Genomic DNA, 13258 nt, shown 5'->3' on the forward strand with positions numbered 1-13258 from the left:
CAAAAGAAAAATACTTAAATTATGATACCTGGAAATCCGGATGTTGCATTTTGTTTTTTTATTTTATAGATTTCTTCATCAACAAATGTTGCTACAATTAAACAAAAATAAATAATTTTGCTAAAACATAATACAATAGGAAGTTTGTTCACATTTAGTCATTGAACTTTTTAGAGGGAAACAAACTTTCGATTTTGTTCACATTTAGTCACTAAACTTTTTTTCGTTATCTATTTGCCACTAAACTATTGAAATTGTTCACATTTTACCCTTATGACCAGTAACAGCCGGTCATAAGGGTAAAATGTGAACAGTTTCAATAGTTCAATGGCAAATAGATAACGAAAAAAAGTTTAGTGACTAAATGTGACAAAAGTCGAAAATTCGTTACCCTTTCAAGTCATTATCCCTTCTAAATATTTCTCTAGGAATATCCCTATTAATAAAATCAAATAGAACGTAATAAAAAAGGTAACATGATGTCATGATCCATAAGAAAAGTTAATAAGGCCGAGTTCCAATCCTCTTTAACATTTTTAATTATGGCATCGGAGCGTATCAAGAGTTGTAAAATGATTAGAATATCCGAATCATTCCGCGAAGCTCCATCTCACCACTTTCATCTTCTCGGATGTTCTTGCAGTCAATATCAAAATTAAGAATTTTATGATTTTCTTCGTGAAAATCCGTCATCATTTTGTGTATAACTCTGTCTTCTTGAATTTTCATCTCACATTTACAACATCTTTTTATTATTCATCGCGCAATCCTCACAAACCCTAACAATCGACAACGTTTACCTAAGTCTTTCTTTCTGAATTCTGGAGTTCGAAAAAATCTCTTTTTCAATTCACATATCCCATGATTTATTCATCATTAGAAAGTTTCCTTTGGTGATCGTATATAACGGTTATATGGTGTTCCAATCTGTCAAACATTGTGATATAGTTTATCCAATTGAGATTTCGAGGGTTTTGTGAATTTTTTTTGGGGCATATTAAATTATGTCACCTGCGGCTCCAATCGAGCCGACGAAGAAGACATTGCCGGAATCGTCGTCGTCGGGAGACTTATCACCGGAGAGAACCGGTTTGGAGAATCATCGCCGTTTTGGAGACCTAAGAGGGGTTCAATGGCGTATAGATTTGGGGATTTTACCTCCTTCTTCCTCTTCCGTTGATGAGTTTCGTCGTGTAATCGCCAATTCCCGTAGAAGGTATCTGTCCTCTCCATACCTCTATATAGACATTTAAGGTGTTGAATCGCATGTTTAATTGATGATTCACGTGTTAATTTTTCCAACTGAGGCTTCTGGTTTATATGAACATCTGATCATATATAGCATCTTTGCTGTTATTCCTGATATTTTATCACGTCCAACATACATCTGGCTTTAACTTGTTAAACTCTACTGTTATTTCATGATTTCTGTGAGGCGTGCTTTTTATTCTTGTAGGATTTTACTGTTTGATAGGGTTTAAGGCAATCTTGTATTACCTTCATATTGTTAAGCTTGAAGTTCTTTTACATCTCCCACATCTTTCTCTGTTTCAAAGATTTCTAGAACTAACATGGGATCTATATTTGCATCTGAGAAGAAGTTAAATGTTGTATTTCCATTTTCCAGATATGCAGCTTTAAGGAGGAGGCTTCTTATCAATCCTCATATTTCCAAAGATGAAAGCAATTTTCGTGATCATGTTATGGACAATCCTCTTTCACAAAACCCTGGTACATTTATTACCTTTTACATAGCATTGATATTGTTTTGAGGTGACATGATTCTATTTTTACATTTACAAAGAATGCATACCATGAAATCTTTGATTGTTTCATGTCAATAGCTCAATGATATTAATGCAGATAGCATGTGGGGTCGCTTTTTTCATAAAGCTGAATTAGAGAAAATGGTTGACCAGGATTTATCAAGGTTGTATCCTGAACATGGTAGCTACTTTCAGACACCTGGTTGCCAAGGTGTATTGAGAAGGATTTTGTTGCTTTGGTGTATTAGACATCCAAACTATGGCTACAGACAAGGTAATATACTAATATACTGTTTTATAATGCTTAAATTCATATTACACTTCAACGACATAAATTTAAAAATGTCAAAGTTAGTTTTCCACTATTTTAAGTCTCTTTGTTGTTTTGTAAACAATGCTACAAAAAGGCAAAAACACACAAAGTTCTTGTTTCAAGGTCTGGTGTTTTGTGTTTATGTATTCTTTTTTAAGCATATAACAAAAAAAAAAAGCCATTGCCTTTTTTGCCATTTACTTGAAAAAGCCACATTAACTTTTTTCTTTTTGCATGGAAGCCTTTTTCATTTTCATTTTTTTTTTCAAAAGAGCCACCGGTTAGTGCTGATGTGGCATTTTCCAAACACAAATTACCTTTAAAACCATTACTTTTTAATGCCACATCACAATATTTCCCCAAAAGGGGCATCAAATTCAGATAAATGGCTAAAAAACAATGACTTTTTTTTGTAAATATGCCTTCTTTGTGGTGCTTAAAGCCTATGTTTAGCGCGTCACAGCTAGCTGATATGCTAGCTTATTTTCGAGCTTTTTTAAGTTGTCAAGCCAAAAAGTAACTTAAAAGCTAGCTTTTCAGGAACTTTTTAATTTTTTTTCCAAATATACCCTTAATTAATTATAAACATCATATTTTTCTAAATGACCTTTTATGTCAATTTTATATCTTTCAGCTAGTTTTTACCAAATGTCATTTTTTATCAGCTAGCTCTTCAGCTAACATGTAGCTTTTCAACTAGCACGTCAAACATAGCCTAAATATATATACTACACTGGAATAACATAATTTTATAGAGATTAAAAACAACTTTTTTTTTTTTTTTTTCCAGGAATGCATGAACTTCTTGCTCCATTATTATACGTCCTTCAAGCCGATTTATCGCGTCTTTCACAAGTCCGAAAACAATACCAAGATTACTTCACAGACAATTTCGATGGCTTATCATTCACCGAATCCGATTTCGAAAAAACCGATGACATCACAACCCAAAACAACCAATCAAAACTCAACAACTTTCATTCCCTCGACCCCAAAATCCAAACAATCATTTCATTTAGCGACGCATATGGAGCCGAGGGCGAATTGGGAATTATCCTCTCCGAAAAATTCATCGAACACGACGCCTACTCTATCTTCGACGCTTTAATGAACGGTGATAAAGGCGCAGTTGCCATGGCAAACTTTTTTTCCCATTCTCAGACCGGAATACCCCCCGTGATCGAAGCCTCATCGCAATTATACCATTTGTTATCAATCGTTGATTTGTCTCTATACACTCATTTAGTTGAGCTAGGAGTTGAACCGCAGTACTTCGCGCTTCGATGGCTACGTGTTCTTTTCGGACGCGAGTTTGCCCTCGAGGACCTTTTGGTCATTTGGGACGAAATTTTCTCCCTCGACAACGCTCGGTTAACTCCTTCGTCGGAATCGGAATTGAATTCCGGGGTTTTGAAATCGATACGCGGCGCGTTCATTTCCGCGCTTGCGGTTTCGATGATTCTTTATTTGCGGTCGTCGCTTCTCGCGACGGAAAACGCGACTTCGTGTTTGCAACGACTGTTGAACTTTCCGGAAGATGTTAATGTTGGGAAGCTTGTGAAAAAAGCTAAATCTTTAATGAATGTCGCGATCGATGCGATTAATTCGGTTCATGGAGGTGGGGCCCGGTTTAAGAGGAGTAAGTCGAGGAGTCACAGTCTCCCGTCTGACCCCGGGGCTGCCCCTCCAGGCAGCCCCGGGGTGCCCGAGAGTTATTGGGAGGAGAAATGGAGAGTTTTGTTGAAAGAAGAAGAAGAACAAAAACAAGCGAATTTACATAAACATGTGAGAAACCGGATTAAAGGGTGGTCAGAGAGAGTCAAGATGCGGTTATCAAGAACCGAATCCGCGAGACTTCTTTCCAAAGTGAGTCAAATCAAAACGGGCCCCACTCAGTCACAGCCACAGTTACAGTCGCCTGTTACAGTTACAAAAGCCATGGCTATGGATGAAAGTCATGAAGCCGCCTCGGTTTTTTCCGATGCGGTTTCTCATATTGACATGGAAGTAAGCAGTGTGGCGTCGAATTCTTCGGTTAATGAAGTGGCTTCACCTTTACCGGTTTCGGACCCGCCTGAAGAGATTTTTAATAAGGAGGGGCAAAGTGACAATTCGCCAAAGTTGGGGGAGAATTTTCGGGAAAGAAGAGTTCTTTCGGGAAAGTTTCCGTGGTCATGGATGTTTGCAAGAAATGGGAATGAGGGTTCTTCGTCTACTTCTGAGCCTGTTTTTGAATTTGATCATTCAAAGAATGGAATGGCTATACCATCATCATCATCATCATCATCATCATCATCATGTACAACTAGCAAACCGGAAGTTGTTGAACAGAGTTTGAAAAATCTTGCTCGATCCATGATTGAAAATATCGAGGTATTTTACTTGTTTTTGTTTTGTTATTCTCTTTGAATATTGTTACATGTTCTCAAGTTACTTTTGCAATCTTTAGGTGATTGAATCTGTTTTCCAGCAAGAAAAAGACCAAAATGACCCTATAGAGAACTTTGTAGGCAGAGGACAATTTAAAGCCATGGGAGCTCTTAAAGAGCTTCGAAAAATTAGCGACATTTTATCACAAATGTAACATGATATTCTTTGTTTCTATACATAGCAAATGCATATATTGTAATTACCATTTTCGAGAGTCCTTAATAAATGAGTTTCTAAGGTTTTTCTCATGGCTACTCTCGTAGGTTAGGTTGAAATTTTTTTCGCATGTAAATGTAAATATATACTTTGTATCATATTATATGTGAAAATCGATTAATTATATATATATAATGTTGTAATAAAGATCATTTTTTTTATTGATTTGGGGGATTTATGGATAATAATGTTACAAACAATATAAAAAGGAAACAAACAATTGGAAGTTTTATAAGAGTCGGATTTTGTCGAAGGCGTGCTTTCCTTCCATTGTGAGTTTAGTTTGCAACTTGAGATATTCGCTATATTTCATTGGGAGATAGCGAGGGAGACACGTGTCATGTTCTAGAAGCCTTGATGATGGGCCCACGGTGGTGTCAAGTGATGGACCGTTGGGGTTCACAAGTGTGATTCTTGTACGTTTATCCTTGACGATTGTTCGATGCAACTTACTTTTGTATTTCCCATTGCTAAATATCTGTTAAGATGTTTGGATTTTTTTTAGTAATCTCAATCTTTTTTTAGAAACAATGTCGTGTTTGTTAGGCTGTGTGCACAACATGAAGATGGTTTTTTACTCATTTAATGTGAATTGGACTAGACTTATGTAATTCGACAAAAACTATATTTTTGTGACATCCATAAAGTTGGACGTTTTGCATAGGATATGAATGTTCTTCTTATCATCACATATATAGCCCAAATTGCTTGTCTTTTTCATGATGTGTAACAAATGCAACCTTATGTTGTGTTTGTTATATGTGACTAAACGAGACAAACTTTTTAGGTATATTTTTGATGAAGATAATGAAAAGAGATTTTGATAGTTTGTCATGTTGCACATTTTTTAATGAAAAAAGTTACATGTTTTCTCACATTGACATATGTCATAGTGTCCAATTCATGCCAAACTTGATATAAGAGAGACTTATCTTATCTTGTTTAGTCATGTCTAGTCACTTCTAGTCATGTCTGATGTAATAAATGGTGTTTTAGTTTCAATTTACCTCCATATGATCTGAATTTAGTATTGCGAATGCATTTGGAACATCACTCATACCAATCCATTTCCCGTTTTGAAGAACTTCAAGACCAGGAACACCATTTTCATAGAGTAGAGTCAAGAGTCCATGATCCGTATGTGGCATTAACCCTCGTTTACCATTGAACTCCATGAGAGAGGGATAATAGTTGATTGCTAACAACTGAAACCCCGAGTCTAAATTTAGTTCTTCGTTCATGTACGATGCTTCAAACCCTAGGCTTTCTGAAACCCCTTTCACCAATTCCATTGCAACCATACGTGTCTTTTTGACATAAATCGATGCAAGTTCACTGTGTTACCCACAAATTAATTACAAAGAAATCAAACAATCCTTTTGCATAAGTAGTCAATGGTTCAAATCTTTAAACAATAGTTTATGGTATTGAGATTTAATTTATGATGGCTATCTAGCAGGGAGTTGTGTATCATATTTCCATCTCATTTGATAATCTTTAGGTAATAGTGGTGAACGCCAACTCAAGAGTTACAAGATGAATAATGTTTCTTTTTATGGGAATAAGTCCTGAAAGATGTTCTTGAATCATTAAATATGTATACCTGAAACCAGGTGGTTTGTGAGGACAATTAAAATCAGGATGAACAATGAGCCGAAGATATTCCCTCCACAACAAGTCTTTGTTTTTGTTGTCGGGATTGAAGCCCGTACTACATCTTATCGGATCCAAAACACCATGAGCTTCAAATTCAAGCTTTTCTTCTGTTGTCATATTGAAAAACTCATTCGACGCGTGCATCATTTCTGCAATCAAAATCTCTGGGATCCCATGATTCACCAACTTACAAAGCCCACAAATACAAATCATTAGAGGTTTAAAAATATACGTGAGTCAGATAACCTATCAAAAAATCCAAAATTTTAATCCAAAAATCTGGATATCCAAATTATGGATACAAATTTGGATGGTAAATTTCCAAAATTTCGGATGTTGGGATTATCTGAAATTTTGAAAAATATATTCTTATTTGCTATTTTCTTGTTTTGTAATTACGTGTCATTCATATAAAAAAATTTAGATATTCGATTTTAAACATCCCTAAAAATCAACATTAAACCCTAAAAAAAAGTAAAGATCTACAATTTGGTGCGTACCATGAAGCATCCCCAATCTTCACAAGCTTTACCAATATCTTGGATGACTTTCGAACGCTCGTGAGCAGTTCCAGACGTGAGTAAGGAGTAGTCGATGACGGGCATCGGATCTTGTGGCTCCAAAGAAGTTGGCGCACCATTGGAAGACATGTATTTGTGATCAAGTGTTACCTTTGTGGTTCTTGTTATGTTATCTTAAATATTGTTTATTGTAATTAAAATAAGATTTGAGACTTCATTTTCTAGCGTGCTTGGTTAGTTTTTGGTTTGTTGCAATGAAGATGTCATTTTATGTACGGTTGACAATGATGTGATCAAGACATGTAGCACTTGTTTATGTAGTTGGTCTTTTGAGGTTGTTGAAGTAGAAAATCATGTAGGGTATTTTACTATTAGTTAGATTAATTCCTATAATTTATTGATAAGGTCAATGATTACTTTTTGGAGTTTTGTTAGAAAACTCTTATTTACGTGCTATAATATATTTTTGCATAAAAAGTTAGTGATTTTATTTATTTATTTATTTATTTTTGCATGATTAAGTTCTTAATTTAATAAAACACTCAAACTAAGCATTTTCTTTCTTTATTTTGACTTGTAAACAGTAATTATTGAGGTTGTATATGGAATTATTTGCAAATTTAAAGTATAAAAATATTTAAAGTTGTTCTTTTTGATATATTACCTAATATTCGAGTGTTTCTATAACTTTGACTTAATCATAAGGAGTAAATTACAGTTTTGGTCTCTATGATTTGGTCAAATTCTCATGTTTCGTCCAAACTTTGCAATGTTGATAGAAACTATACTTGTGGTTTCGGAAACTACACTCGTTGTCCCGGGTCCTGATAAAAAGACAATTTTATCTTTTTCATTTATTTTCATTTTCTTCTACCATTTACAATATTTAACAATATAAAATTAATAAAAAGACAATATCCTTCTATGTGATGAAAACGAAAAATCCATCACCATCTCCATTTGTGATTACATTCTTTGGTCACCCTTATTGGGAAAAGGCGAAGGACCCACCACCATTTTATTGCAATCAGAAGGATTCAAGTCGAGAAGGAGGGAGACGTAGGAACTATTTCTAAGGATGGTAATTAAAATAGGAAAGTAGGTGTTAAAATATGTGAGAAATTAAGGCCTTACATTGGTTGGGAATGGGATACAATCGATAGTCCGATGGTAGAGGTTAGTGGTAAGGTGGTGGAGGAGTAGGGGAAGCTTGAAAAGGGATGATATTTTACTTGGCTAGAATTAAAAATATTTACATGGTTAGAATTATGAAATCCCAAAAACAGTTGACCATATTTATGAATTACAGATGTTTTTTATTGGTAGTGGGGGTGGGTTTATACAGTCAAAAGAGTTGAGGGCACTATTTTTAGTGGTAGTGATGTCAGTGAAATCATTGTAAGTGATTTCTATGTAAGCGTGTGTCGCCGCAAGAAATAATGGTATTAGCGGTGACGCCTATCTTTAGCGACGACAAGTTGTTTCCGTGTTACTTATTGTCGTTAAATGTAGTTGTCGCCGCTAAAAGTTTCGCCACTAATACCTTTGTACTGCGATCTGCGTCAAACGCCATCTGGAAACTTTGATCTACATCTAATCCAAAGGTTGTCGCCGAAAAAAACGTGGTGACTTTTCCCTCCAGGGGTGTTGCCGCTAAAGCCTTCTTGTCGCCGCTAAAACGTTGTCGTCACCGCTATTACTTGTCGCCGCTAAATCCCGATCACGGATAAGCCCCCCACTCACCTATTTTCTGTTCTGCCTCATTTCCTCTTCTGATTTTTTGGTGATTTCCTTCCGACCAACTACGTTTTGATCAATATTATCACCGTCGGCGACCACCATATTGCAGCAGCCATTTAGCGGCGACCACCACAACGCAGGAGCCCATTGCCGGCGACCACCACAACACCCCATTACCGGCGATACCTATTAAGACTCAAAACGAATGAAAAAGGTCCGAATCCTCATTTATTTTCGATTTATCTTCTGTTTTGGTGTTATTCTAATGATTTTAAGGTTCTAATTTAATGATTTAAGGATTGTTGTCGGAAAAATCATGTTTCTGTCAGAATACCTCCACCACCACTCTTCTAAGACAATTACATAACTAGGTTCCTTTATAACATATGTATTTGTGTATTTATATTATGTGTATGTACGTATGTATTTTTATGTGTTTTTATAAGTATGTATAATGTATGTATATGTGTAATGTATGTATAAATGCATGCATTTATGGTGAAAACAAAAAAAATTATGTATGTTTATATATGTGTGTTTGTTTGCCATATGTGTATTTGTATTTGTATGTATAAGTGTATATGTTTATATATGTACATATGTTTTACCATTTATGATTGTAATGTATGTATAAGTGTATTTTAATATGTTAATTTTAATATATAGATGTGTATTATGTACAAGTCTATATGTTATATATATATATATATATATATATATATATATATATATATATATATATATATATATATAAGTGTATGTATATGTATGATCACCTAACTTGTATATTTGTATGCAATTTCGAAAGTATAATGCTATAAAGGAAAGTGTATTTGTATGTATATGTAATGTGTATCTGTATGTATATGTATGTATGTAGTATATGCAATTTGAAAACTATAATGCTATAATGAAAAAAATGAAAAAAAAAAGAAACAAATAAAATGCTATAATGGAAAGTATTATTTTTTATATGTGTATTAGTACGTATAGAGTATATATATATATATATATATATATATATATATATATATATATATATATATAGTTTGTGTATTTGTATGCCATTTGGAAACTATAATGTTATAGATGAAAAAAAAGTAGGATGCTATAATAGAAATTGTATTATTTTTGTATATGCAATATGTGTAATTTTTCTTCATATTGTAATTTTGCAGGCTATATATGGGGTTTAGTTGGGCGATACTTTTCTACGTGATGACGAGTGTTATGGGCCTCAGACATGGAGGTGATGGAGTCGGGGATCCACCACCTCCGGTAGGCTTTGGTCGTGGACAACACGAACATGATGATAAGTCTTATTATGATATATTTATTAGCTATATTATCAATTTATTATAAGCTATCGTGACTAATATTTTTAATTGTATTTTTCAGCTAAGCTTCCTAAAAAATGAAGAGGCCTAGCCAAAAACATCCAGCTATCAAAGTCGGGTAAACAAGGTAAATCCTGTGGATTTGGATTTCGACAGAGAGCTCACATAATCCCCTGTCGGGAACTGTGGTAATTGGTTTACCCGTGAGATTGGGAGGTATATATGGATGAACATCTATTTGAACGTATCTGGTTGGGAAAATGTTTCCCCCACTTTAAGAAATGCTACAATCGTGCATCTAAAGGTAACTTGGATAATATTTTAAGTTTAGTTGTGATTGATATTTAATTAACTAACTTTTGTATTTGTAGAATAAGTTTGATTTGGATAAGGTTAACATGGATCGCGAGCGTTCTCAGTTGTTGCAGAGCATTGATGCGACTTTACAAAGAGTTTATAGAGGCCGAAAAATAAAGTGCATACTTATTTTCAGAATGTCGGGGGGCTTACAGATATACGATAAGGAACAACCACTGACACAGCCACCGCCACAATCACAGGTGACAAAACTATTTAATTTTGCTAATTGTTTCAAATGTTGGTAATTGTTGGTTTAGTGATAGTTTATATTTTTGGTAATTGTTAATTTATGAAAGTACAATGTTATAATGGAAAAAATAAAAAAAGGTACAATGTTATAATGTGTTATATGCAATATGTTTAGTTTGGTAATTGTTAGTTTATGAAAGTACAATGCTATAATGGTATTTTGTAGTTTGGTAATTGTTAGTTATAGTACAATGCTATACTGTGTTATATGCAATATGTGTAATTTGGTAATTGTTAATTTATGAAAGTACAATGCTATAATTTTGTTTTGTAGGTTTGTAATCGTTAGTTTTAGTACAATTCTATAATGTGTTATATGCAATATGTGTAATTTGGTAATTGTTAGTTTATGAAAGTACAATGCTATAATGATATTTTGTAGTTTGGTAATTGTTAGTTGTTGTACAATGCTATATTTTGTACTTAGCATGTATGTTTTGTATATAGAATGTTATAATTTTGGTTTAACTTATAAGACTATGTTGTTTTATTTGTAGTTGGAAATGCTTCAAACAATGTTAAAAGATTCGGCATGTAGTGCCGCACTTGAAGATTGGTTTCGTTCGTTGCCACAACGAAATGAAACCGATGGAAACGAGGAGTGTAAAACTGTCAATTTTACTAAACCACAGGGACCAAATTATTGTTTACTCTATACTTTTATTTTTAGGTACTGAGAAAACATATGAAAATAGATAGGGCTACTCTTATAAAAACTCATTAGGAAAAAAACTGCAAATAGTTATATAGTTTATGTCCCCAAAAGGATCTCACGCTTATAAAAGAAGAATGTGTATCAATCACAATATTTAATATTAAGTACAACCAACGACTTCAGCCATTTCAATGGGTTCTCGATCGTCCACCGCAACTCCCTGCTTTATGAGGATAGGGGAGAGGGCTCATCTTCTGGGCAATATGCTAAAACACTGAAGATTGAAGTAAGTTGTATATCCTTTTGTTAGCCAACTTCTAATTAAAACTCTTATGCCTCGAACATTGAACCTCCCATATAGGAGTTTAGTAAACCCTCGTTAATAGGTCAACCATTTTGAAAGCCAATACCATAAGTGGCAAAACATGTAGATCTAGTTTAATGTGGATGAATTATATGGGTTAGTCAAAACATAACAAAAAGTCACACACATTTAATAAATTGAGTAAACTAAAGAAATCATTATTGTGCTTTCCCAAATCATTTAGGATTACTCCACAAGATTTATTTATTGCAGTTTCATTACTATTGAGTTTTTTTTTTCATTTGATTTAACACCGTTAAGTTTCATTTGTTAAGCTCCTTATGTGCCTTGTACATGAGGGTATTTGGTCATTTCACATATTCTTTCCCTCCTTCTTGAATATAGATGGTACATTTACTTAAAATTAGGGTGTGATAAAACCATACCTAAGCACTAGTCATCTTAGTGAACGTGGATACCTTCATTACCGACCATCTTTATTGTTGCAATATGGAGTATGGAAAGTATATTCTTAGATGTATATGCTAATTATCTTTATGGTTCGTATTATTCTTGTTAGCATTGAATATGTATTTCTAAAGCTCCATTTATTTTCGTTTGGTTTATATAAGAGGATAAGATAACATCTTCACGTTAAATATGCATCATTATGGATGTTCACTCTATGCCTAAGATAAAGCTACAATAATAGTCATGTAAACCATTTTGATGTCAATGATTTTAAGGACTCTTTGGCATATAGCCTTCATACCATGATAAAGACTAAAAAATGATAAAAATGGCCCCTTTTTTACTAAAACTTCTTTACTCCTCATATTGAGTTGGATTGGCCTTATTGCCCTAGACAATGGCTACAATGGCTACAATGTTATCGTTTTGTCTAACTTTGTTGAAAAACATAAGGAAATCCAAGTCTATATATAATAATATCCAACTTCTTATTCTAAGTGTGTTGATGGAGAGTTATACGTTCATGAAAGTGTAAAATTTCAAAACCGGATGGTTTTATGGCCCTTTTGGTGGTGAATGTATTGGTACTTCCGGTAGTCGGTTGTACTTCTATTGGTGACGAGTTTAGTAAAAGGAATGGCGATGCAATCAAGGAAAATTAAGATGTAAGGTTACTTTGGTTTGGTACTCTTGTTGGAAATTAGATGATCTTTTAGACTTTGTTGATGTCTTTTAATATGTATGTTAAGTTGACAATGGTTTAGGGAAGCTATTATTGCCCATATCTTATGGTTGTGTATCTTGAAATGACAATACATGGTGTTTATAAGAGAAAATAGAATACATGAGGCATCGAGAATCATGGGACGTTTGGTATAGAGAAATGAAATTGTACCAGAGAATGGAAATGCATAAAAAGAGAATTAATCCGTGGAAACAGAATTGATTACAATGTATGATAAAATTAAGAATCCACTAGAGAAATGTTTACGAGAATCATTTCTCTTGTTTAGTTGTATTAATCAATTAAATGGAAATGAGTATTTTTACATTGTTTATTCATTTTCAAACATCATTTTTTTAATAAAAATGCATTATGATGTACATCTTAATTTGTCGAAATATGCATCTTTTATGTTTATAATTTTTCATTTTAATATTACTAGTTACCAAATAGTTTATTTTATTGTCAATTAATGTTATTTTATGTACATCTTGTATTGAAAAACATATTTATAAT

The 13258-nt window shown here is 33.7% G+C and overlaps 2 protein-coding genes across 2 annotated transcripts; one reads left to right on the top strand and one right to left on the bottom strand.

Moving 5' to 3' along the window:
* Positions 1-531: 531 nt before the first annotated feature.
* Positions 532-4872, top strand: LOC145053485 (uncharacterized). The gene is made up of 5 exons (XM_079001540.1): positions 532-1216; positions 1628-1731; positions 1864-2040; positions 2870-4452; positions 4529-4872. The coding sequence occupies exons 1-5, from the start codon at positions 1005-1007 to the stop codon at positions 4661-4663; spliced, it is 2211 nt and encodes a 736-aa protein (XP_078857666.1). The 5' UTR covers positions 532-1004; the 3' UTR covers positions 4664-4872.
* LOC145053486 (2-oxoglutarate-dependent dioxygenase 19-like) lies at positions 4863-7064 on the bottom strand. Its single transcript, XM_079001541.1, has 4 exons — positions 6882-7064; positions 6329-6567; positions 5733-6060; positions 4863-5203 (listed from the first exon to the last, which is right to left on the bottom strand). Exons 1-4 carry the CDS (start codon positions 7029-7031, stop codon positions 4955-4957), a joined length of 966 nt encoding a protein of 321 aa, XP_078857667.1. The 5' UTR covers positions 7032-7064; the 3' UTR covers positions 4863-4954.
* Positions 7065-13258: the final 6194 nt, after the last annotated feature.

The sequence above is a fragment of the Lactuca serriola genome, chromosome 5, assembly GCF_051521515.1.
Source record: "Lactuca serriola cultivar US96UC23 chromosome 5, Lser_US96UC23_V15, whole genome shotgun sequence".
NCBI lineage: Eukaryota > Viridiplantae > Streptophyta > Magnoliopsida > Asterales > Asteraceae > Lactuca > Lactuca serriola.

Excerpts from the sequence above, each read along its gene's own strand:
- LOC145053485 (XM_079001540.1), top strand. The coding sequence starts at position 1,005 with ATGTCACCTGCGGCTCCAATCGAGCCGACGAAGAAGACATTGCCGGAA. Across the intron at positions 1,217-1,627 it reads ATCGCCAATTCCCGTAGAAG|ATATGCAGCTTTAAGGAGGA; the intron begins GTATCTGTCCTC and ends TCCATTTTCCAG. Across the intron at positions 1,732-1,863 it reads TCCTCTTTCACAAAACCCTG|ATAGCATGTGGGGTCGCTTT; the intron begins GTACATTTATTA and ends ATATTAATGCAG.
- LOC145053486 (XM_079001541.1), bottom strand. The coding sequence starts at position 7,031 with ATGTCTTCCAATGGTGCGCCAACTTCTTTGGAGCCACAAGATCCGATG. Across the intron at positions 6,568-6,881 it reads AAGATTGGGGATGCTTCATG|TTGGTGAATCATGGGATCCC; the intron begins GTACGCACCAAA and ends GGGCTTTGTAAG. Across the intron at positions 5,204-5,732 it reads TAAATTCAGATCATATGGAG|ATATTTAGCAATGGGAAATA; the intron begins GTAAATTGAAAC and ends ACATCTTAACAG.